The 27,243-nt window shown below is 36.3% G+C and overlaps 1 protein-coding gene across 1 annotated transcript in view; it reads right to left on the minus strand.

Moving 5' to 3' along the window:
* Positions 1 to 3,655: 3,655 nt before the first annotated feature.
* The window catches only part of LOC127174033 (protoheme IX farnesyltransferase, mitochondrial), a 48,751-nt gene continuing 25,163 nt past the window's right edge, over positions 3,656 to 27,243 (minus strand). Inside the window, exons 5-7 of the mRNA XM_051124225.1 lie at positions 16,953 to 17,023; positions 9,522 to 9,754; positions 3,656 to 4,980 (exon numbers count right to left, since the gene is read on the minus strand). Coding sequence (XP_050980182.1) covers positions 4,556 to 4,980; positions 9,522 to 9,754; positions 16,953 to 17,023 — 729 coding nt within the window. The 3' untranslated portion in view covers positions 3,656 to 4,555. The remainder of the gene's footprint in view (positions 4,981 to 9,521; positions 9,755 to 16,952; positions 17,024 to 27,243) is intronic.

Here is a 27,243-nt window from a genome sequence, read left to right on the forward strand (position 1 = left end):
ATAAATCAGTTTCAAAAGCCTTTTGCTATACTATTTTCCTTGCACGCTTCATGCCAGGAATACTTGATGCACTGCTGCCCGGCGTCTGCCAAAAATGTTTGTCATCCTGCCTAACATGCTTAAACGGCAGTTAAAGAGCATTTTAGAAAAATACTGTTTATAGCTGTCACTCAGTGTTACGGAGTTCAGAAAGATATATTCTTAATTGTAATCCGTTTAGTTTATAAACGAAACCAAGTAAACATTTGCTTTAACAACAAAGAGTGAAATCATCCTGCATTTTGGTTTAAGCTTTCAAAGCATTTTGTTGCCTGTAAATGAAAAGAGAGGAGAAATCCACCTGTTGCTGTTGTAACAAATGAAGGTCTGGGAGGCTGTTAAAACTGTAATGAGAATCCAAGCTGGATGAGAAAAACCACAGAGAGCTAAAGATCATTATGGGAAATATGCTCACCTCCTCAGGGTTCACAGCTCATAATGAATGAACGCACTGTGAAAAACTCTCTCCATGACACTCGGAGTCGAACAATATTTTTCCCGAGAAGAGGATTACTCCATTTATGATGCATTCGTCAAGCCTGACCTGATAAAGGAGGGGAAAAAGCACTTCAACAGGAAAACCAAACAGTTTACACATGTAAGCTGATGCACCACAGCAATACCCTATAAAAGCGTGCAGGACGTCCCGTCCGATGCTTGTGTACTACGCTTCGTCCCACACAGGGAGTCCACCGTGAAAACCCTATAGAGCGGAAGCTGTAAAATCATGGTGGGAGAGTCCACGGACCCCAGGAGGGCTGGAACTGCTATTTAATCTATTGACATGTTGGGAACAGCTGTTTCGCTCTCTTTTTCTCCTTCAATGCCTTTCTGATGTGAAAGGCACTGGCTGCATCCAGAGCAGATCTTTACGAGGGGGGGAATGCCTCGCCCTGCCGCCCTGACTAAATCTCAGCATACAGTATATGTGGGCATCTAATGGAGGTGCTGAGAGAAGTGGAACCATAGAGGACAACTGGGAGTGAAACAGCGGAGTGGTATCGAGTGTTGTAGCCGGACAGGTGCAGAGGTCGATACTTAGGAGATTATATGAGCTGATATCTTAGCCAAATGTGTCCAGAGCAGCCAGACATTGTTTCCAGGCCTGTCTGGAGATGCAGTGGGATACTTGTCTTATGCAGCTCAAACACTGTAAACTACCTGCCACACAAATTTATAATACAAACATTATTGATATAAAGTACATTTTGTATATACAATAGTCAACATTTGAAGGGGATCAGAAAAGTGCAAAGTTTTTTTCAAGACAAGAATGGGTATACATATATGTGACCGTGGACCACAAAACCAGTCGTAAGTAGCACGGGTATATTTGTAGCAATAGCCAATAGTACATTCTATGGGTCAAAATGAACAATTTTTCTTTTATGGCAAAATTCATTAGGATATTATGTAAAAATCATGTTCCATTAAGATATTTTGGAAATTTCCTACAATAAATATATCAAAACTTAAGGTTTTATTAGTAATATTCATTGCTAAGAACTTCATTTGGACAACTTTAAAGGCGATTTTCTCAAATTTTTTTTTATGTTTTAATTGGTTTTTATGCACCCTCAAATTTTAGATTTTGTATCTCAGCCAAATATTGTCCTATCCTAACAAACCATACATCAATAGAAAGCTTATTTATTCAGCTTTCAATAAAAAAAAAATACCCTTATGACTAGTTTTGTTGTCCAGGGTCACAGACCTTAGACTCTTCCAAGAAACATTCCTTGCACGCTTTGTGCCAGGAATACTTATATATATGAAGTGAATCAAAACCAAAACAATACTAGTTTTTGTCTTAGGACAACTTTGATGAACTTTTTGGATCCACTTCAATAAAACTACTATATATATATATATACATGGTTCTTCAAATCAAGGGAACTTCAAATTCAAGGACCTTTCAAGGACTTTCCAGGTCCAATATCCTCAAATTCAAGAACACATTTCAAGTGAGAGCAAGTTACATTGTGTTGCCTTGTAAGATACATTATTACAGTTTTCATGTGTCAAACACTACTATGCAAAAAAAAAACATTTTTTTTGCATTTATTTTTGGCCACATGACAGAGATCTGATAGATCTGACAGAAATGCGCATACCTAACGTTAATCAAGCAAGCGAGAAATAACACATTAGCGGATTGGATGGAATAATATGGAATGCTTTCCAAAAAACGTCTTGCACAAAATAAATTCAAGCACCTTCATCTGTGTTTATTTTCAAAAACTTTCCAGGGCCTTGAAACTTTTTATTCAGATCCACAAACTTTCAAGGATTTCAAAGACCTGTGGGAACCCTGTATATATTTTTCTTTCAGTTTCTTTAAACTTTATATTCATCAAAAAAAACTATATCTCAATACCTATTTATAAACAAATAAACAGTATTTAAAGTTATCAACTTCAACATTGATAATAAATGTTTCTTGACAACCAAATTAGCATATCAGACTTTATGAAGGATGATGTGACACTGAAGACCCACTAAAATGACAAGAATGACATTTTAAAATGAATTAAAATAGAAAAGTTGTTTTAAATTGTATTTTCACAATATTACTGTTTTGACTGTATTACTGAAATACGCATAAAAGCATGAGAGACTCATTTCAAAAACAAAAAACCTTTGATACATACATTTAAACAACAATTCTGTCTGCTCCTCGAATCTGACTGGCTGAGAAGAGTGCAATATTCTAGTGATAACAGAACTCCAACCATATCACTGTTTCTGTCACTCCGCTTGTGGTATTTCTCACAGCGAGTGTCATGACGGATGCTCAAATTCACTATAATTTGTGACCCTGGACCACATAACGAGTCACAAGTCTTACTTTTTGGAAATTGAGATTTCTACATCATCTGAAAGAATAGAATCTGGAATCTGAAGCTGCAAAATCTAAATATTGAGAAAGCCGCCATTAAAGTTCTTAGCAGTGCACAATACTAATCAAACATTATGTTTTTATATATTTGTGATAGGAAATTTACAAAATATCGTCATGGAACTTGACCTTTACTTAATATCCTAATGACTTTGGGCATAAAAGAAAAATCGATCATTTTGACCCATACAATATATTTTTGGCTATTGCTACAAATATTCTCATGCTACTTAAGACTGATTTTGTGGTCCAGGGTCACATTTTATAAATAATGCTGTGTCACAGAATGTAGTTTTAAGAGTTTTTAGGTGAGAATGTACCTGTTTAGACTTCAAATATGCTGTTTGTTAATCAAAATAACATCTATTTGAAAATTTGCTTCAATATTTTTGGAGATGTGAGCCCCAGGGCGTCAGTAGCTGTTCAGAGCTCATGAACCGAGAGTAGCTTTACCTCAGCTAGATCTTTTGGAATTTGCCGCTGGCTCTGATGTCTCTATAGTCATTAAATATGAGATATAATTCACTTTGGGTAAAAAGTAAATACACATATCTTAATATATATAATTATGGCAATAATATAGCAGCCATCCCATAAAAAAAATGATTAGTCATATACTTAAGTAATAAAGAAAATAGGCAAAAGGGTTTCTTCTGGCAGCACAAAAGATCATTGCGACATTACATTGCATTTGATTTCAAATCAAAACCAAACAAGCTTGATCACAAGACATTTTTATTAAGAACTTTCATTCTTTTTGTGTCTTACACAAGTCATTGGTACAGTCAGGTCAAACTGTGAAGGCGCTGAATGTAGTTTTTTGAAGAGAGCAAACAGTAACGAACAAAGCAGTGATATTCAGCACTGTGACATTCAATGAATCAACAGTAATTCAGTTCTGGGGAGTTCAAATGAGCTGACCAAGTTTATTTGACTAGTAACGATCTTTGATGGAGCCAATACCCAAGAGCTCTCCAAAACGATCAGCCTTTCAACATCCCAACTCAGACTCATAGGGACGGAGTTTCATGCAGAATATAGCCTTCTGGGCTAGCAGTGAGACTCAGCGGTTTCTTGACTGAATCATTCATTGCCGAAATGAAATATTAACAGACTCAGAAAGTGAAAACTTTCTGTGAAAACGTCATTTAAGCAAGTAATTAGAAGAGAACAAACTTGGAAATTACTTGCTAGGTGCATTAAAGCAAACCGTTCTCCATTATCCAGCCTATATCGCATCTAAAATATCCACAGTAATGGCGACGTTAACTGCAAACTCTAAAGCGTTTTCTTGTGGTACTTAATTTCAATGATCCACATAGACACAAATCTGCCTATTGAAACAGTCTTTGAGTTTGCAGACACAAGGGGGCTGCGTCAAATAAATATATCATGTATTTACACACACAGAGCATTGATTTGTGTACAAGTTACCTGAGTGAAATCAGGGATTTTTATATTGTTATTTTTCCCTGACGGACACTTTTACAACAATGGAAAGAGGTTATGACTTCCTCTCCAAGATACACAACTGATGTCTTAGCTCAAAGATAATTCATTTTAGGGCTGACAGCAATTATCAAGCCAGTACGAATATGGCAGGGTACAGAATATGCTCTAAAGAGCCACAGATGGCGTGCTGGGAGCTACAGCTGCCTCGTCCTGCGGCACGCGGCTCTTCTTACAGGTGAGGGCCAGCAGCAGCAGCATGGGCAGATGCCAGAGACTACAGAAGAACAACTTGCGGGCATTCTGCCTGTCACTATAGCGATAGAACCTGAAGGCCAGGTAGCTGATGTAAAGGTTAATCGGCAGGGAGACTAAGGGGAACGTCCAGGTGGTGACGTCCAACACGGGGCCCAAGGCTGAGAGGCCAATCAGGCCTACGCTGTGGCGGAGGGCCACGCGTTTACAAAGGCCGGGATGGGTGACGGACATCATTCGGTAGCCGCCGCGTGAATAGTCCTCTCTTAGATTCCAGCTCAGGGCATTAAAGTGAGGAAACTGCCAGGAGAACAGGAAAGCTCCTAGTAAGAGTGCTCCTAGAGAGATAGAGGAAGAGAAGAAGTGAATAAACAAACAAGGTCTCCCAGATCATTTAAACAGTCGGAAGTGCATGTGTGCAAGCAGGAAATGAGAGTGGGGAGTATAACTACTAGAGAACACTTGAAACACTCGTTCGATCACTGAAAAGACGTCTGAGGTCCTTCACATCCTGCTGTGGAGGAAACAAACACTATTCTCTTGCATTCAGAAGTTGGAAGAGTGGAAAGGTGACACCGCACAAACAGCGGCCCGTGCAGGGGTAGCGGAGTGTGACGCGTAGGGTTGCTTTTGTGTGTGTGATCTTGAAAAACACACTTGTAGCTAAATCCTCTGGGAAACACAGCACAGGGCAGGATGACAGAGACCTCAAACACTCGGGTCATCTTTTTATGCTTTGTGTGTTCTTGAACTTGCTTTAAGAAAACAGAGCGGTTGACACTAGAGTCTACAAATATATTTGAATAAAATTAAATAAAATGGAATGGGGGGGTTGGGGGGATTGAATTTGGCAATAATAAAATTTCATTGGGCACAATACAGTCAGGATTGTTGGCAAGTTCTCCGGTGAGGTCAAGTCAACAACATTTGTCTTAAATTTATTAACTTTATAAACTTTACAACGTAAGCCCATAAAATAAGAATTGCACGATTTTGAGATTTTTCAGAATTGTAAGATATAGACTAATAAATTGGACCTTTTTTCTCAAAATTCCGAGTTTACATCTTGCAATTGTGACTTCATAATACGCAACTGCACATCAGAACATATCACTTTTTTTGGATTGTATAACTCACAATTGCAGGTTTACATCTAAAAAATCTGAGAAAAAAATTAATTAAGAATTGCGAGACACACACTTGCATTTGCAAGAAAGTTTTAATCTTGCAATTCTGACTTTATTTCTCATAATTGTGAGTTTATACAATGCAATTCTGACTTTGTAACTCGCAACTGCAAGTTTATATCTCAAAATTCTGAGAAAAAAGTCAGAATTGTGAGAAGTTAGAATTGCAAGAGACAAACATGCATTTGCAAGAAAGTTTTTATCCTGCAATTCTGAGAAAAAGAATTTTAAGTCTATATCTCGCAATTCTGACCACTCACAATTGCAAGTTTATATCTCAAAACTCAAAAAAGTCAGAATTGCATGAAAAAAAGTCAGAATTGTGATATAAACTGATCTTGCAACTGACTTTATTTCTCACAATTGCGAGTTTATATCATGCAATTCTGAGAAAAAAGTCAGAGTTTTAAGTTTATATCTTGTAATTCTGACTATAACTTGAATCGCAAGTTTACTCAAAATTGTGAGAATTGTCAGAATTGCGAGAAAAAGTCAGAATTGTGAGGTACAAACTTGCATTTGCAAGGAAGTTTTTACCTTGCAATTCTGACTTTATTTCTCACAATGCAAGTTTGTCATGCAATTCTGAGAATAAAAGTAAGAATTTTAAGTTTAGATCTCGCAATTCTGACTTTATAAATTCTGAAGTTTATATCTTAAAACTGAGGAAAAAAGAATTGTGAGAAAGTTAGAATTGCAAGAGACAAACTTGCATTTGCAAGAAAGTTTTTATCATGCAATTCTGAGAAAGACTTTATAACTGCAAGTTTAAAATTATAAGAAAAAAGTCAGAATTGTGAAATAAATAATTGCAAGATATAAACTTGCATTTGTAAGACAGTTTTTTTTTCTTGGAATTCTGAATTTATTTCTCACAATTGCAAGCTTATATAATGCAATTCTGAGATAAAAGTCAGAATTTTAAGTTTATATCTCAGAATTATGACTTTGTAACTCGCAATTACAAGTTTATATCTCAAAATTCTGAGAAAAAAAAAGTCAGAATTCAAGATGCAAAATTGCAATTATCTTTTTTTATTTTTTATTCAGTGGCAGAAACGGGCCTCCATACTTGTAGTTTGTAGTTTCTCAGATAGAAAATTCTACTAAATAAAATAAAATCTAAAATAAAAAACTGAAAGAAGCTGTGGTTGTTTCTGTCCACTTCATGTTGTGACCTCAGCCTCGATAAGGTCGTAACAATATTTAGGTCTGCACATCCTAATAAACACATGCTTGAAAAGGGCACTGAAACGGCACTACTATAAAAGACAGATGGAGTCCTCAAAGCTCTGAGGAAAAACATGTAAATATGCACACAAACACTTCAGTCGCTCACTCCTGTGAAAACAGATCTCGTGGTTGCCACAACAGCGCACTTTTAATAGTTTGCAAAACAGGCCAAAGACCCCCTGCTGTCTTCCACAAACACTTGATCTCAGACGAGAGACGTCTTCGGAAAAAACTGCAGGATGCTGGGTGTATATGTAACTACAACACTCATAAGTGGACAGGGACCTCAGGTCTGCAAGATGAGCCTATAAAAGTCAGAAGTGCCATATGGAATGTGCACATCAAGTTTCACTTCTCCATTATGTCTGCACAACCCTGAACTGCAGGATAAACCGTGATAGCACAGCAACAATCACAAAGAGGGCTTTTAAGACCAAGGACATATCAGTGTGAGCCTGATAGGAAATTCCAGTTGAAACACTAACATTTAGCTCTTTGGGAAGAGAGAAGATATCACATGATAAGGTCAATAATAACACTGGTAATGCCATCCATGCTCACAGTGCTATATATGGCGCTATGAGCTATAGAGGTCAAAAAATGTCTCTGAGAACTGATGAATGTGGACCTTAAAGGCCAATTCACCCAGAAATGATGGAAATCGTTCCAAACGTTTATGAGTTTTTCTTATGAGGAAAGTTCATTCTTCTCCTTAAAGTGAAAATCAAAGGATGGACAAAAATGCAGTTCCAAATTTTTATCAATCTGTTACAAAACAGGCAAGAAGCATGTTTTAATATATTATGCAAACACATACTGCTGTTCAAATGTTTGGAGTCATCATGATTTTTATTTTGGGAATATTATTAATACTTTCATTCAACAAGGACACATTAAATTGATCAAAAGTGACAGTAATATGTCACAAAATATTTCTATTTCAAATAAATGCTGAATTTTATCACAGTTTCACCAAAAATATTAGGCAGCACAAGTAAGAAATGCTTCTTGAGCACCAAATCAGCATATTAGGATGATTTCCGAAGGATCATGTGAAACTGAAGACTGGAGTAATGATGTTGAAAATGCAGCTTTGCATCACAGATACAAATTAGATTTTTAAATATATTCAAATGAAAACCGGTTATTTTAAACTGTAATAATATTTCACAATATTACAGTTTTACTGTATTTTTGATCAAATAAATAAGAGACTTGTTTTAGAAAAATAAATCTGACAAGACTCCAAACTTTTGCAATATATCAAATGGCTTCAAAAGAACTGAAATATAGCACAGAGGTTGTCGACTTCTGTGTTATATTTCAATTCTTTTGAAGCCATTTTTGAAGCTTGACAGTCAATGGTTACCGTATAGTATAAATGCATGGAAAAATAGCAATGAACATTCTTGGAAAAAGTCTCATTTTATGTTCCAAAGGAGAATTAAAACTATATATGTTTAGAACAACATGAGGGTGAGTAAATGATTTCATTTTTGAGTGAATTATTTGAACAGGAATATAGATGCTTTATTAAATGGAACCCTGGGTATTAAGACTTGTTTGGCTTAATATAACAAATTATGTAATCTTACTGAAATATGTAGTTAAAAACCCATTAAAGATTTACGCTATTTAAAAAATCCACATCGTTTTATACATATTTTGTACTATGGGGAGGCGCCATTATTTTGATGATGTGAAATGGTTGCACTTAGTGATTTACTGGTGCTACGTATTGCTATTTTTACTGTAACACAACTCAGAAAATAAAATACTGATACGATGCCACATTGTGTGGCTTCTGGTTGTAATTTTCAGTCAAAGGGCAACAAGAGAAGTGATGCAAGTCTTCACTGCTTTCCTAGCAATAAGAAGAAGAGAAAAGAATGGGAAGACGTCTGTGGACAAATAAAAGATGCACGTCTTTGTTCTTTAAGCTTTAGCTCTGATGCCTTCGAGGCTTTAGTAGACCACATACTGAAAGAGCTTACAAATGGCAGAGACAAGAAACGCTAGATGCCATCCTGGCAGGATGTAAACATGCCGACGCTCGTCATGATGCCGCAGCCGCTGAAGGAGTTTCTCAGCGTGGATTTCACTCGATATCCAGAAGCGTTTAGACTTCTTATGGGGAAAATCGATTGTACGGCATTTGGTTTAACCCTACGCTTATATCCATCGCCACCTGTAAGCTCTTTCAGTAGCTGTGGTCATCGAATTGTGTATTCAGAGTTGTGTTGTGGTTGAAATAACAGTAGTGCACCAACTTCGTCATTGAAATAATGGTGCCCCACACAGTCCAAAATATGCATAAAACAATGTGGATTTTTTAATAACGTAAATCTTTCATGGGTTTTCTACTACATATTTTAGTAAGAGACATTATTTATGTTACATTAAACCATACAAGTCCTTTAAAATCATTCCTAGTGTATGCATTTAAGAGGACTTTGTACCTGGATCGAGTGAGCCGGTGGCTGCTGTCCAGCCCATTACAGGTGGGATGGCACCCACCACGGAGCCCACCCAGGTGTTGGTGATGCTGAGGCGTTTCAGGGGAGTGTAGCAGCACGTGTACAGGAAGATGTTCAGGGCGCCCAGGAAGCCAGTCAGGGGATTTACACCCAGGGTCAACAGGGTCACACCTGGGATCCCACACGCCATGGCGAATGACACGGCATGCAGAGGGCTAAGAGAAACATAGAGATAAAGGACAAATTCAGAACAAAAACATTCCTATGTGGTGTTTAAATAATCATAGTTTATTTTTAATGACCAAATATATAAGCATACATAGACATGAAATAAATATTTAGGCATTATTTTAGCAATACAGAACTTTGTTTTTGTTGAATATCCGGGCAAAGTACATAGTAAAATGGCTTGTGGACAGCAAATCATGTCAACTGTAAGTGTGGATGTCATCAGGTTTCAATATAATTTTGTTTTTCAGAGTACACTGAACTCTTTTTTTCAAAAGAAGAAATTGTTTGATTCTTCAAGTATGACCCCTTTAAAACAAGCCAGCATGGACTGGTCCAGAACACACAAAGTTGGCTTACAAATCTGAAACCACTACCAAGTGATCAGAATTTATAAATCAACTCAAGAAATTCTGTGCAACACATTGTGATGCATTAAAAAAGGGAATAATGCACATACATTACTTCAGTTTCCGAGATAAGCTTTAGTGTGGTTCTGTGAGTCACATCAAAACAAAGGCTTGTGGGTCTCTGCTACAGATTAAACCTCTTCTGGCCACAGACGCTATTCTCTGTGCTCCATTGGACAACCACTTCCTCTAAGGTTTATTAAAAGCAGTCGCAGTTGCGATCCTGCAGAGGCGTCTGGTTCAAATTCACAGCTAACTGCTCCATAAATTAGAGGGGTATTGAGACAGAGACCAAAGCGGAGAAGAAAAAAGGGCAAATTTTCCGCCCAACAGCAGGAGATTCCATTTTAATGTTATTATCATTGTTATAGCTGTTTTATGTGGTGGCGGGGTTTAGAGTCTATATGAGTCCCATAAGTTAACGGGTGAGATGAGTTGTTTGAGGGATAAGGCTGACTAACGTTAGGAGCAAAGCCACGGGCATTTCCTATGCTAAGTGACTAAATGGGCTATTCTGATGCACCACATAAAACTAGATATTTCAAGTTCATTCATTACTAAATTTATCTTGCATTACAGGTTTTGTTCATCTGATCGGGCCACTTATAACAAGCACTTTGAGTAAATCATTCAAATGTATCAGACATCATGTTCTCACATTGCAGATTTTCCCAGGAATCCAAAAGGATTCCCAAAGGAAGCCTAAATCATGATGTCAACGATGACTCTCAGTGGGAAATAAATGGGCTACACAGAATAGTTTACTTAAACATAAACTGTCATAATTTACTAACACTCAAGATATTCCCAACTGTCATTTGTGTTTATTCCGCATAACAGAAACGAAGGATTTCAGTAAAAATAAGCAGTGATTTGCACAAAAAGCACCATTAAAGTACCATAAATATACGACTAAATAATTATTGACTGAAGCTGCACATAAGCTATTATGATTTATTTATTTATTTACTTTTATTTTGTTGCTTCACAGTATGAATCACTTGTATTTTGTGGAAATAATGTGTGCAAGCATCTGCATAACTGCTTGTGTGTCCTAAAATAAAAATAAATTAAATACAACATGAGAATGTCATGAGGAAGAGTAAATGATGACAGAATTAACATTGAGTGAACAACTCCCGTTTCTGCGTCTTTACTTTAAATAAATACTTAAAAAAAAATAAATAAATAAATAAATAATAATAATAATAATAATAATAATATATATATATATATATATATATATATACACACACACATACACACACATTAAATAATTCTGCAAAAAAAGTTTTTTTTTTTTAAGATTTTACACAAAATATAAAAAACAGAGCAGCAATAAATAAAATAAAATAAAATAAAATAAAATAAAATAAAATAAAATAAAATAAAATAAAATTGAAAAATAAAAGAAAATACATAAAAATAAAAATCACAGGTTAAGAATGTCTTGTTATTATAAAAATATAGAGTAGAATTATATTAAACAAAATTTTTTAATTGTAATATTTCATAATATTACTGTCTTTACAGCAATTTTTACAGAAAGATTTCTCACAAACAAAGGTAGTTAAGTTCAGGTATGGGGTGGGATTAAATATGGTCAGGCAGAATAAAGCAGTCCGTATGCTAATAATATGCATGCTAACAAGCATCAAGTTAATAATGAGAATTGGTCCTTAAAAAAAAAAAAAAAAAAAAAAAAAAAAAGATATATATAGCGTTCCCAAAAAAAATTGTACAAAAAAAAAAAACACACACACCACCATCTTGAGAATGAAAGGTTACAAAGTGAGATTCTGTTTTTCTGTCTCATTCTCATCTCTGCCTTCAGGCTTACATCATAAGAATGTGACAGTCGCACGCACACAAACATCAAAAGGAGACCGTGTCATCTCAAGTCTGCGTAATAACATACTGACAGCCACACGAATGCATGTGCAGGCGTAAACAGGTTGCTCTAGGATGCATCTAATGCGTGTAATGACACGTTTTGGTAGGTGACTCTACTGTTAGCATGCTGTGCATTTGTGTACGGGTCTAGAGTGTCGGCAATGGTGTCAAGTGAAGATATGTAGTTATGATGCTGATGAATTCCCCTGTCATTGACAGGCTGGATCGGTGACGTGTGGTAAACATTGAGGAAAGCAATTTAGCTGTTGGAGTGACAGAAATGGAGTGCATATGATAGCTGCCAAATCACATTCGTCTGCTTTCATATAAACGCTGCTCTTTAATCCACCTGCGCAGACCTCCTACAGCGCGGCTGAATTAGTGCCGTGCTACCGCGAGGTTAAATCGCACAGTAATTAAGCAGCTCTGGGGGATGTTTCCAGAAGTTTGAAATAGTGCACCATTTATCTGCTCACCTCTTTATCTTCTGCTCCAAAACGGTTTTAGAAAACGAGCTGGGATTTAGGCTGTGAGGAATGTTGTGTTTGAAAGGGAGTTAATTGCACAGCTATACGTTTTCCGAACGAAGATAACGCATGACATCACAATGGCCAGCAACCATAGATCATGCAAGAACAGTTTAAAAAAAGTGTGAATGCATTTCCATTTGACTACCTATCCTTCCGGTCACCTTACTTTGGAAGCCCGTTTCTGCCACTGAATAAACAATTTTAAAAAGATAATTGAGACTTATGTCACAATTCTGACTTTATTTCTCATAATTACGTGATGTAAACTTGAAATTGTGAGAAAAAACTCAAAGAGAAACAAAGTCGCAATTCTAAGAATTTTTTCAAAGAATTGTGTTTATCTCTTGTAATTCTGACTTTATAACACAAAATTGCAAGTTATTTTGTGAGAATTGCATACTCACAATTCTGAGAAAATATCAGTCCTTTTTCCCCCTCGGAACTGGACTTTGTAACTCGAAATTGCTAGTTTATATCTCACAATTCTGACTTCATTTCTCAGAATTAAGTTTACATCTTGTAATTCTGACTTTGTAACACAAAATCATGAATTATTAATTGAGAATTGTGAGCTATAAACACAATTCTGAGAAAATATCAGTCTTTTTTTCCCACTTGGAATTGGACTTGAAATAACTTGAAAATTTAAGTAAATATCTCACAATCCTGACTTTACTTCTCAGAAATGCAAGCTTATTTCTCATAATTCTGACTTTACAACACAATTGTGAGTTATTAAGTGAGAACAGAGATATAAACTCACAATTCAGAGAAAATATCAGTCTTTTTCCCCTCGCAGTTGGACTTCATAACTCAAAATTGTTTATATCTCAAAATTCAGAGAAAAAAAGCTGACTTTTCTAAGAATTTAGATAAAACTAAAAACTAGATAAAACTTCAGAGAGGAAAAAAGACCGATAATTTCACAGAATTGTGAGTTCATATCTCACAATTCTGACTTCATTTCTCAGAAAAGCAAATTTATATCTCAAAATTCTGACTTTTTAACAAAATTGAGATAAACTCGCAATTCTGAAAAAAATATTATATTAAAATATTCGAAATTGCAAGTTTATACCTCGCAGTTCTGACTTTATAACTGGCAATTGTGAGTTTATATCACATAGTTCTGAGAAAAAAAGTCTGAATTGTGAGAACTTGTAATTGCGCGAGAAAAAAAAAGACAATACCCCTTTTCGCAATATTCCTTTTTTTATTCAGTGGTGGAAACTGGCTTTTATAGCTTTCAGACTGTCACTATCAAAAATAATAATAGTATTTAAAAATGTAATTGTTGTAAAGGTAAATGTTTAATCATTTCTGCTTTTATTGTGCTCACTGTGGTTTATTGGTACATGTTAAGCAGAACCAAATTAAACATTTAAGAAGTGTAAAATGTATAAATACATTAAGTAATTTGTTATTTAATATGACAAATAATTTAATAAACAAATTTTATTTATACAATTATATTTTAGTAATTATCACAACAATCTGATCTGCCTCAGAAACAGCAAGGATATTTACGATCCAATCAAATCTTGATAGATTCAATCCTACATTTTTTCACATTGAAAAAATAAAAACAGTCATATATGGGACATAAAATGTAACATTTACTTTGCATGTAAACATTTACTGTAAATATTCAAGTATGAAACTGAACTGTTGGCCTGGAACAATGATGGTACCATAATGTTACTCTTTGCAAACTAAAATAAAAGGACACGGGGTGTAAAATGAGCCAAATGGGTTGACATAGCTGATAGTAACATTACAAAACAAACCCTCTGAAGTACTCTGGATAATTGTTGCACATGATGTCTTGATTTGTGAGTGTGTGTTTGATACACACACAACAGCGGGATAAGCCCGGGTGTTTCGTTTGAGCTGTTTGGATTACTGTGACTGCTCAAGTCATTTCTTATACCCTCACGTCAACAGATCTGCCCCTTTTGTTGTTGGAAAGTGACCCTCGAGGGAGTGAGAAAGGGCAGGGGTCCTGTTCAGTTAAATTCCACAAACACACCCAATTAGCAAGAAGTAACGGCTGTCAAATGTGTGCTGGCGTTAGGTGTGGTATCACCCTCAAAAACGATGCCAGAAACGGACACAGAATGCTTTTCGAGAGCTTAAATAAAGCTTAAGTTATAGTGTAGCCATGCTATAATGTTGCGCTATGGTGCTTATATGGGTGATGCAGGATTGAGTCCAGTCTGCAACATTTCCCACAGAATACTGATGATGTATTTTGGTGCTTAATGGACATGACATCGAAGTCATGTGACTGTGGTGTAGTTTGTTTATAGCCTACATTCTGCTCGATTGTATTCAGGTTTCAAAATTCATATACGCTGCGCTCAGTTGTGAAGATTATCAATATGATGAACAAATCGTGTAAGAATCATAAACTTTTGTTGGTCACAGAGTTTACGGTTTTGCAATAACCCAGTGGAAAAATCCTTTTGGGTTACTGTCATGGAACCAGGGTGATGCTAACTTCTGGATTGAGGTAGAAAAATCTTTATATTTCTGCTCTTTTAGCTTAATATGAAATAATTTAGCATGCTGGTCTAACAGCATTGCATACTAACATCCTTTCTTATAAGTTGCTTATAACTGTAAATGCCTTCACTTTAATGCACCCAAAGTGAAACACAAATTAGTCAACTTCACTAATGGACTAGTCTGTTGGTGGATGACCATCCTGACCCATCCTTTGTCAGCAGTGGAGTGAGACGGGACGAACAGAGAGAGGCACACCTACACACACCTGGATCAGGTTTCGCAGGACAGGTGCACGAGCGGCTGGCCAGCGCTACAGATATTAGACAAAGGCATATAGTTTCTGATACCGGCAGGCTCAGCTATACACAAACACCGGGCTACTTGAGAACAATGTAGAGTAAATGACGTGCATAATGAGAGTAAGGAAACCATTTTATTCTGCGATGGCTCTTTACACAGATAATCTAGGATGTGTTTTAAAACCAAGTGAGCTGCCTACCTAGACAACATTTTTGGACAAGTACACTGTTAAAAAATACTGGGTTAAAAACTGGGTGAAATATGGACAAACCCAGTAATTGGGTTGTTTTGACACAGTGGTTCGTTTATATGTTTAACCAGCCTTCTGGGTAGATTTATTTAAATTAACTATTGCTTAAAAATGACTATTTCTTGCTTGAGCAAAAATGAACCCAAAATACGCTGGAAATAAACATATTAATATGTCCAATAAAAGAACATTTATTAATAAGTTGAATAAATAATTAATTAAACATTTTTGAAATTGCATCTAATAAATGTTTACCTTTTGATTATTGCCGATGCCTCTAGTAATTATGTACCTGATTTTTAATTTACAACCTATTTTGGGTTCATTTTAAGGCAGCCATTTGTGACCCTGGACCACAAAACCTGTCTTAAGTAGCACAGGTATATTTGTAGCAATAGCCAAAAATACATTAAATAGGTCAAAATTATAGATTTTTTATGCCAAAAATCATTAGGATATTAAGTAAAGATGTTCCATGAAGATATTTTGTAAATTTCCTACTGTAAATATATCAAAACTTAATTTCTGAACAGTAATATGCATTGCTAAGAACTTCATTTGGACAACTTTAAAGACGATTTTTCTCTCTCTCTCTCTCTCTATATATATATATATATATATATATATCATTTTTTTTAAAGATCTATTTTTGCCGTTTTCTGCCTTTATTTAGATAAGACAGTTGGACAGGAAGCGAGTGGAAGAGAGTGAAAGGGGGTGGGATCGGGAAAGGTCCACGAGCAGGGATTTGAAATCGGGACACCCGGAGCACAACAGTGCTATATGTCGGTGCGCTACCCACAAAGCTATTGGCGCCGACAATTTTTCTCAATTTTTTGACTTTTTTGCACCCTCAGATTCCAGATTTTTTAAATAGTTGTATCTCAGCCAAATATTGTTCTAACCTGACAAATACATCAATGGAAAGATAATTTATTCATTTTTCAGATGATGTATAGATTTAAAAAAAAAAAAAAAAAATTACCCTTATGACTGGTTCTGTGGTCCAGGGTCACATATAGCAACTTTTAAACAACAGTTCAGTTAAACAAAACTACCCAGAAGGTTGGGTCAAACATTTAACACAACCGCTGGTTCAAAACAATCAAATCACTGGATTTGTCCATATTTCATTCAGCATTGGGTTGTTTTTAAACCAGCATTTTGTATAGTGTAAACAATACAATGCATTTTTTAGGCATTGTATGTATCAGACATACAATGCCCAAAAAAAATGCAGTTCGGGTTGGATGCTCATTAGGTTTCAAAATCATTAGGTTTTGAAGGCTCTTACCTGATCTGTCCTCGAACCAGAGGTCTGTTTTTGGTACGATTCATGTTTGAGTCAAAGGGCACCTCAAAGTACTGTGGGGGAAAAAAATAATGAAAATTAATACACAAGGCACTTCAACAGCAAAAACAGATGAAACGATGATAAATGTGCATATCCTTCTCATTTCCAATCCAGAACTTTTCCAGTCAGAAAGCAAACAGACAGAAGTATTATTTTTAGTCATATTCATCTTTTTCACATGAACATTTGAACACAATCCAAATTCAGAATGACCTCAAAATATAAATTACGCAGCACACCGCAGTTTAATAAAGAAGTACAGAGTAAAATATCATAATCTCTACGTTTTGAATCATATTATACTAAAAAGAATGAATCACAATTGGATTTGGCTCAAATATACATAATATTTTATACATTTTGACTCAAAAACACATACACACACACACACACACACAATGTACACTACAGCTGAAAAGGCTGAGGTCAGTAAGTATGCCAATTTGGAGTTCAATTACATGTTGAAAACAGTTCAGTTTTTCAGTGCTACTGAATATTTTTGTTGGAACTGTGATATACATTTTTAACAATTCTTTCATTAATGGAAAGTTAAAAAGAGCATTTATTTGAAATAAAAATCTTCTGACAAAACTGTCTTTACTGTCACTTTTGATCAAATTAATGCATGCTTGTGGAGTAAAAGTCATAATTTACTTAAAAAAGCTATTGATATGGAATGGGTTATATGAACTTATTTATAAACGTATTGCAAAAATACCAATTGTGCTACTTTAAGCATCAGCACAGCTAATTGTTTTCACTTTTCTTCGCAGCATGAGAAAAACATTAAAAATAGACTCAGTTTCTCAGCGATTTTCTCTGAAACATCTGCTGAAGATATCCAATAAACGCATGAAATTCAACCCTTTAAATGGATCGATATGAATGCATGTGTTAGAGACGGAACGACAGAGGTTGCTTAGGTGCAACGGGGACGATTAAGGTAAAAAAAAAAAAATGTTTTTGTGTTTTATGGCCTTCTGCTGGGGAGTCTGCACAAAACTCACCTCGGGGGAATCTACAATGTGAGACTAAAACACAAACACATGGGACGTTTAAAGCCAGGAACTGGTTATTCAGTCTGTGAGAGACAGCACATGCACCTAATGAAGAAAACAGATAGCTCACTTTTCAGCTGAAGAATTTCAGGATCCATTTCTCCTAATATATGACCTCCATAAAATAACTAATAAACAGATAATCCATTTCTCTTTTCCTCTCTTAATTTACTGTCCGTTTGACATCGGAAAAGAGTCCACGCTTAAAAATGCTCTTGTGGTAGGTAATACATTTCACGCAGACTACATATATATTTTGTTAGATACCTCGGAGAACTGGACCGTACCACTGTGAAGGACAACGAGGGGGAAATACATATTATCTGTGACGGTGCGTGTCTGTTTGGCCTTTCTAAACGTCCCCTCGAGTTTAAAGAAGAACCCTGCTAGTGCAATTTGCAACAAATTATAACATCCATCAATTACATGATACTTCCCAGCATGCATTTTTACATAAGGATAAGGACAGAAAACAAAACAACCTCATATTCAGACTAATGTACGATAAACGGACAGGTCAATAAAACATCTCAACGAACTCGGTGACGAACGTGTCTAAAAGCTGTCATGGGAGATTGATGCTTTTTCATTTGGTTTCAGCTATTTTTGGCAGCGTTTTTAAACTCGGACCAATGTCATCCAAAGTGATAAAGTGGCCTGATACAGTGCAGAGGAAGTTGAAGCCCAAAGTGTGTTGTATAAACTTAAGTGGAGGGTCTGCTGAGTCTCAAATTTATTCTCTCGGCCAGCAGTGTTATTGCACTCGAGATCCCGGACAGGGCAGGGCACAGATGTGGCCGTAGCTGAGGCCCCTGCAGTTTTAGGGCCGAGGTGTTAATTCTATTTCCTGGGTCAGGAAGCGCGTCAGAGGGTCGCCGCAGAGAAAACCGGAGCGAATTTCTGGTGCGGGAATAGTCTCTGAAGCATTAGCCGGACGCTAACACGACCGCTGCAGAGTGTATCTTGGCTACGCCTGCACATTTTAGACCTGTGAGATTTCAAAAGCCTTGTTAACCTGCAAAAGGACAAAGTTTACATTAAAAGACTCCCAATAGTAAATATAAATGTGGTCTGGGGTTGAAAACTAGATTTGGAGTAAGAATATGAGCAAAACTAGGGTTCTGAGTGTTCTCAAGATGTTTTTGGTGCCTGTCAGAACCAGTTAGTTGTCAGGCATTGTCTTATTTCACAGTCTTTATACAATTTTTTTCACTGGTACATCATCTGGTTCAGATCAACACCTCAAGAACCCTGCCACTACTTCTGCTGGTGAAATGAATAAGAAGTGGGTGCATGAGATTACAGGCTGTCAAATCTCCATATCTAAGGCCCTGTATAATCAGACTCTTTGTTTCTTCTGTGAATGTGCTTATCAGAATGTGTTAACAATTCAACAATGAAAGGCTCTATGTTGTTATCATATTGAAGAGGGGGGAAAAAAACTGCATGACAGGATCAGCTTTTCACTTTCAGAAACACATACTATATACAGTATAGACACACACTATCGTTCAGAAGTCTGGGGTTGGTAAGAATGTGATATAGTCTCCTATGCTTACCAAGACTGCACTTATTTGATCCAAAATACAGTAAAAACAGTAATAATGTGAAATTTTATTGCATTTTAAAATAGCTGTTTGCCAGTTCAGTATGCTTTAAAATATAATTTGTTGCTGTGATTATTACTTAGGCATTCAGTGTCACATGATTCTTCAGAAAACATTTTAATATGCTGATTTGGTTCTCAAGAAACATCTTTTAATATCAATGTTGAAAACTGTTGTGCTGCTTAATATCTTTTTTTTTTTAATAAACAGAAAATTAAAAAAATTCTTCTGTAACATTTTAAACTTCTTTACTGTCACTTTTGATCATTTTAATGCATCCTTTATAAAATATATTAAATATATATATAAAAAAAACTGCTTAACAGTAGTATATATTTGGGTAACATTTAAAAAAAAAAAAAAAAAAAGTAAAATAAATGCAAATGAAATTTATTTACAAAAAACTATGTAAAATGTAAATATATAAATATCAAATTTTAATTAATTAATACAGTAATACAATTCTTCAAGAAAACATGTCTTAAAAGAGATCATGAACTGAGAAATCAATTGACATATGATTCATTCTACTATAAAAACATCCTATAAGTTTCAGAACTCAAAACTTTCCCTAAAAACAGCTCAAACTGAAGCTGATCTGCCAAAACGACAGGTTGTGGAATGTACCACTTTATGACATAAAAGTGTGGCTAAACACCACCTCTGCAAAAGATGATCAACGCCTGATTCTACATCACTGCCTATTTAGCCCCACCCACCAATTCATATATGTACTGTAAATAACTAGAGGCAAACACAATTAGGGCTGTCACTAGCAACTATTTTTGTAATCGAGTAATCTGTCGATTATTTCAACAATTAATCGAGTAATCGGATAATTATATATATACATATATTTTTTTAAAAATAATAGACCAAAGTGAACAATAGCCTTTAAAATGACTTAAAATACATATATAATAGCATTGAGGCAATAATAATTAGTTCAAATAAAGTATCAAAAGCAAGTGATTATATGCTTTTATTGAACAAAACTGTTAAAATACATAATTACAAACAACAGAACTAACATACGTAACGCATTATAATAAAGAGGGCGCCAAAGGCCTGATTATTGTTTTTACATGTTACTACGTGATCTTATCCTTGTTTAATATTGACCTAACATTTAATTAAAATGTCCACTTATCATTAATATTTGGCTATTTCTTCACAACAGAAATGCTACAGCCACTGTAATTTCTTGAATATGCAGAAATTTTTATTTTGAAATCGTGATAAAGAATTACCATATTGAGAAAGATAATTATATATTCTCCTGTGTTTGCGTCAATTTATAAATGATTTACCTTACAAATCTGACGAAATGGCGGACGTGTTTACATGTATATGATAACTGTTTGTGTAGAGCAGCATTTACTGTAAACAGAGCTGCTCTGAGACACACACAGGTAACCAACAAGCATGCAACTAATTAATATTAAACCTGCATTGCATATATTTAATTGAATCATACCATTTGTGAATTCACAATAGAATTATGCTTTATTATGATTTTAAACAGGTTTAGTACATCATGCATCCATCGAAAACAGTAATAATGGATTCTCGTCCGCGGAAAGCGCCACTTCCGGTATTTTGCCAGTTATTGATTTTAAAACATTTTTTACAAAAAGAAATCGGGACAGCTCTGAACACAAGTTTATGCAGAAACCAAACCATAAAGATGGCCCTGAAGACAACAAGATGCTGTACAGTGCCAAGCTGTGAGGGGAAAAAAAAAACAAAAAAAAAAACGTGTTTGCATTGCCTTTCTGATCCTAACATTAGGAAAGCATGGATGAACTTCATTTTTTAATGAAGTTCCAGACTGCATCAGTAAGAACTTGGTTCCTTGTTCACAAGGCACAATTCAACACAGTATTTTCAAAAAGACAAAAAAGTGTGAGTAATTGTTTTTATTACATGGTCACTATTGCTTTGTCTCTTATTACAGATTGCTTGATATGCACTATGCGTTTTTAATCTAAATCACAGCAGCATCCATCTGTGAAGGATGAAGTAGACTGTCAAACATACACAACTGTTACCCAATCACAGCAGTGAGCATTTACTTCCGAATTTACAATCCGCCATATGCAAACAGAGCGTTACAATGAGGGGGATCAAAACAGGACACAAAATAGCATATTTCTTCTAAATTATGTTTTTGGATCTTAATCAAAAAATCTTGATAGCATTATAAGTGGACCTCAGAGAACAGTACAAAATAATAAAAAAGTCAGTTTATAAGCAACAGTTCCATTTACAGTATTGACAGCATCACAGAAACTCTTTTTGTGGTCTCATTTCTTATAAGATTGCTGACTACATAAAGGTGTGTCCAAACTCACTAGGGATATATAGTCCAAAAAGCAATGTCATACAGCAAAGTTCCAGTGCATTATGAGTGTGTATCAAGGAACCACTAACTTTAATCCCCATTCCCTTCTTATCGACACCACTGAGTCTAAGTATATTTATAAAATTGCTACATCAGCACAAGAGTGATACTGCAGAGTTCACTGTACTTGCAGTGACAGGACTCTGGGTTCACTCACAGGGAAAAGCGCAGCATGAAGCGTGATGGGACAAAGTGACAGGCACAGCAAACAAACCCTGCCTGGACTATGAGATCATACTAACTAATACTGATGAGAAACTTACAGTTACATTGACTGTTTACTAAAGAGAAGAGCATCCGAGGGCAAACGCACTTACATAAACAGGCAAACAAACACACAAAATTCAGCCTAAATATTCTCACGGAGAGAAACGCACATGCATGAAGTCTGTGTAAATAGACATTTGCAACACAGCTGCTGTATATGAAAAAGACATCGGCGCTGATCAGTAGAAATGGGTAAAAGCAAACACCACCTGCTCAAACACCTACTCAGCAAACTTTTTTCTTCCACCTCTGCAAACAAAAAGTATAATCCAAATTCTCAATCAGCACTGTGCACATTGTAAGTACATGCATTCTGTGATAATTCCTCATGCTGTCAAAGTCCAGGTGCATAACTAGAGTTCAGGAGTTGAAAGATACGCCATTGATTTAGCAAAATTACCTGCCAAATTTCTAAAGAACAGCAGCAGAAACCATCAGCTGCGAATCATCTTGAGCACTTATGAAAAAGAAATTTCTCTTTAGTGACAGCGGCTGTTGAATCACTGCAGTTCAGGTTCAATCTGAGCTACGTGAGTTTTGCCGGGACCCAGCAGAAATGGTTTGCCAGACCACTATGCTCACCATGTAGCAATTATGTGAAAAAAACTGCACTATGATTACGCTTCAAAAGTGCACGAATGGATCGCGCTCTACTGAATTACAATTATGTGTGTATACGTGAATGTGATGAATTATGAATGTATATATGAACCCCTTATTGCAAAAATCAGTGAAGGAGAAAAAAGTTGGTTGGCAAATAAACAATCTCCATAAGAAAGGACCTCTGAATTCTTATGTTGTGTGATTTGTGATTACAATTATTTGACAAGTCAGCTGCACAGACTTAGCTGCATCTAACCGTCCTGACACATCTGAAGAAACAACGTAAACTAATTAATCCTACAGACAGGGATGTTTATGATGCTTTGGTGTCCTAGAAATCTCAGCAGTACAGACTTTGGCGTCAGCTCAATGTTTTTAATTGTCAAAGCTATTTGGCATGTTTTTCAATTGAATTTATCTGAAGCAAGGAGAAGAATGCCTTCGCCACAAAAATCTAAACAATGGCTTGAGTACACAACTTCAGTACACAAGATGTCTCAGAATTCGAAATTAAATTGTAAGATTTTCAGTTTGAGAACTGCAAGACAAAAATTACATTCACCAGTGTCATTAACAGGTTTACTGCATTTATGGTTTTATGTTTTCCACTGTTTAGGAAATCCTCTGAAGTCATGATCTGAAACAAATGATTCATGAACCCACACCAAAGTCCCGATCTGAATCAAACGATTTGCGATCCGTGCTCCGAATTTCCAATCTAGATCCAATGATTCGCTATCCACACTCTTAAGTCCCGATCTGAATTTGATTTGATCGGGACGACTTCAAATCACGTATAGCGAATCATTTGATATGAATCATTCAATTCACTAAATGATTCACAAAGTTCCAAATAATCATCAAATGATTTGATGATTGCAGTGTAAGTGACCTTGTCAGACATGGTGGTGATATATTGTGCATCCCCATTTTTTGAAATAGTGTGCACAGATAAGTAGGGTTGCAAAAAAAAGGTGGAAAATTTCCTGTATATTTTGGAAGCATTCCAGAAATTTGAGAAATTCTTGGGAATCTTTCAGAAATTTCCATAAGGTTTCTGGAAATCTACCAGAAAATTTCCACCCCTTGCAGATACATAAATCATCAGAATAAGACAATAAACATTTATTAAGAGTAAATCTGACAGTTTTAATTTAAAAATGACTTCAACTTTAGCTTTGTAAACAAAAAGATTCTAATATCTAGCAAAGACCATTTAGGCCCAATCCCAAAACTATATTAAACCCTTATACCTTTCTAATCCAAATGCTAAATATGCGTACATTTATGGGTCGTCATGTTCGCTCGGGCAGCCAAGTTGCTACAGTACCAAGTGTATGCTGAGATAATTCTCAATCTTCGTTCGAAGCCATATCTGGAACTTCCCCCCACCCCTAGCCCTCCAACCAAAAGAGAATCGAGACACCCCTACCCCTTTACGTGAATGTGCAAAACAGAGTAGGGGAAAGTGTGGTGGTAAGGGGTAGAAATAGGATTGGGCCTTAGTCTAGGTTTATTCTAAGCGCTACTCCTGCTATCTCCATACAAGTGCCATGATGCAGGTCCTTATATCCCAGCCTGGTATCCGAGCTGTGATCATTTGGCCTCTTCAGCTTGGAGCAATGCAAGGATCCTGGCAGTAAGTCAGCTGGCACAGCGACAGGCTTGATTAATGGCCCGTGCAAAGCAGAGTTGAGTGCTAAACTGTCCACATGCTAATCAGCCAATTACGAATGTTCTGCTCTACACTAACGCTGCCTCAGTGCAAATCAATGCATTTAGTTCTTTTGCCAGCGGGCACCAGAGAAGATAGGACGGCTGGGAATGCTTACGGATGCTGTCCTGAAGAAGAAAGGATAAAATAGCATACGTAAATCTGTGCATCATCAGTTTACCCGAACTATAAAGAATTGCGTGTTGGTCTTGTTAGCCACACACACCCAGGAAAAGGCAAAGGCGCCATGATCTCCACTGCAGCCCGTTTTTTTCCAAGGCATCTTGGTTTGGTTCCAGCACTACCATTTGCAGATGTTTTTGCAACGTTTGTTCCAGTTATTACGACAACATTAAAAGGTATTTCATGGTGATGACATAAGATGGATGAGCGCTGTCTAGGTCGGTTGGGAGCTGGAGACGGAGGCTAAGCCGGTGGTTCGAGAAGCCGAGAACCTCCTGTGGGAAAGACGAGCTAGTTCATCATCTTTGGCCTGGTGTCAGTTCACATAACCTAGAACATCACTAAGGTGAGCCTGTAGTTTGTTGTCGCAATCCCACACCACAGCGCCTCCTACCGTGACGGCGCTTCAAGTTACACAGAAACAGCCCAAATGGCTGACAGTACTGGTAAAACAACAATGATGGATTGAAAATTAAACAGTTTCATTATTGGTCATGTATTTTGCGTTACAACAAAAACAACAAGACCTCCTGGACAAAAAAAATGAGGCAATTATAAGTTAATCAAGTCATTCACAATCAAGCCAAAACAAATCTTTCTTCAAAAGATCTGGCACGTATGCAACAATCAAAATAATAACTGCTCTAAAAATGTGATTTGGTGATTCGAGCGAGATTTGAGAATCACACTATGTACTTCATCCACGATGTTAAATGAAGAAACTTCTCTAGAGTAACAGCCATGCGTAGGCATGTTTACAAAAAGAGCTTTGTACTAAGAACCCTCATTAATCATGACCCGATAATCAAAGCTCAGTTTAAGTCTCTGGCAAACTAAACAAAGAGACATTTGACTCATTCAATCAATTTCGCAGAGGACGCAAACATACTCAAAATGCCTTGTTTCGCATTGACAGACTGCTTTACCTGTGATCCATCGGTTAAGATTACACACTGACATTCCCAGATTACCATTAAGCCCATGAACTATTTGTGCAACTGAGTCGTTTAATATCAGCATCTGCGAGGTCGTTAAGTAAGCATGTGTTTATGCAAGAACGCATGAGTGTGTGTTTACATTATATCTGGTGCCTCCAGCTGTGTGTGACAGCACAAGCCTCATGAGAAAAGAGGTCTTGTGCAAATGCACAACCCTAAAATGCTCACGTACAAAGTGTTTACATACAGACCTACAGTTTATGTGTTCACTGAGGTTGAACTCCGTTTCCTACCACCCCAATTCCATTGTGTTGAATGTGTCGCCATCAACATCTTATGGCGAAAATGCACTTTTCCCCCAAACATTGTTGCCAACGGATGTCCAAGTTTACTTCCCGAAAGGCTGGTTGGCTTAAACTTTTAACATTCCACCTCAACATAAGGCTAAACACATTCTTCATTAAGGCATCTTACAAATGGACGTCTTAAAGAAGTGTTTTTCTTATCAAAACATACATGTCAGCACCCTCTCCATCTACATGATCTGTGAAGCAAGGGTGTCAGATTTTAAGTCAAGTATTCAGGCATAACACGCAAAGCTTACACACATTCCTAGTGCTATTTCACCTACAGAAACCCTTTTCAATGTCTAATCTGCCTGTTTTATTCTTTTTTTCTTTATCAGCAGTTTGCGGTAAGCGCTTAGACATGTCTGGACACGGGTCATAAGATCTGTTTTCTCTACTGCATCTATCTTTCTGTGAAACCACAGGCTGCTGTTAATGCAGAGACCCCGACAAATGTTTGCATTCCATAATTAGGACTTCTTTTTACATCTCTACACTGCCTGCACATCTTGGATAGGACACCAGAGAGGGTAGGAATAATTTGACAGGCTAGAACTTCTATTGATTAGATCTGAACTAGAGTTTAAACTTCTGAAAGAATCAGATATCCAATGAAGAGGCACAGATATTAAAAACATAGTTCATCAAAAAATTAAACTTCTGTCATTAATTACTCACCCTTGTGTCATTCTAAACAAGACTTTTGTTCATCTTCTGAACACAAATTAAGATATTTTTGATGAAATCTGAAAGCTTTCAGACTCTGAATAAACGGCAACAAAACTGACACATTTAAGACCCAGAAAGGTAGTTAGGACAGCATTAAAATAGTCCATAAAATAGTTTAGTACAAAAATGACCCGGTTCAAAAGCCTGCCGTTCTTCAGAAAAATCCTTCAGGTCCCATCAATTTTTTGGTTTTCCAGTATTTCTGTGCATTTGAACCCTTTCCAACAATGACTGTATGATTTTCAGATATATCTTTTCATACTGAGGACAACTGAGGGACTCATATGCAACTATTACAGAAGGTTCAAATGTTCACTGATGCTCCAGAAGAAAATACCATGCATTAAGAACCAGGGGAGAACACTTTTGAACAGAATGGAG

This window comes from Labeo rohita, chromosome 12, assembly GCF_022985175.1.
Source record: "Labeo rohita strain BAU-BD-2019 chromosome 12, IGBB_LRoh.1.0, whole genome shotgun sequence".
NCBI lineage: Eukaryota > Metazoa > Chordata > Actinopteri > Cypriniformes > Cyprinidae > Labeo > Labeo rohita.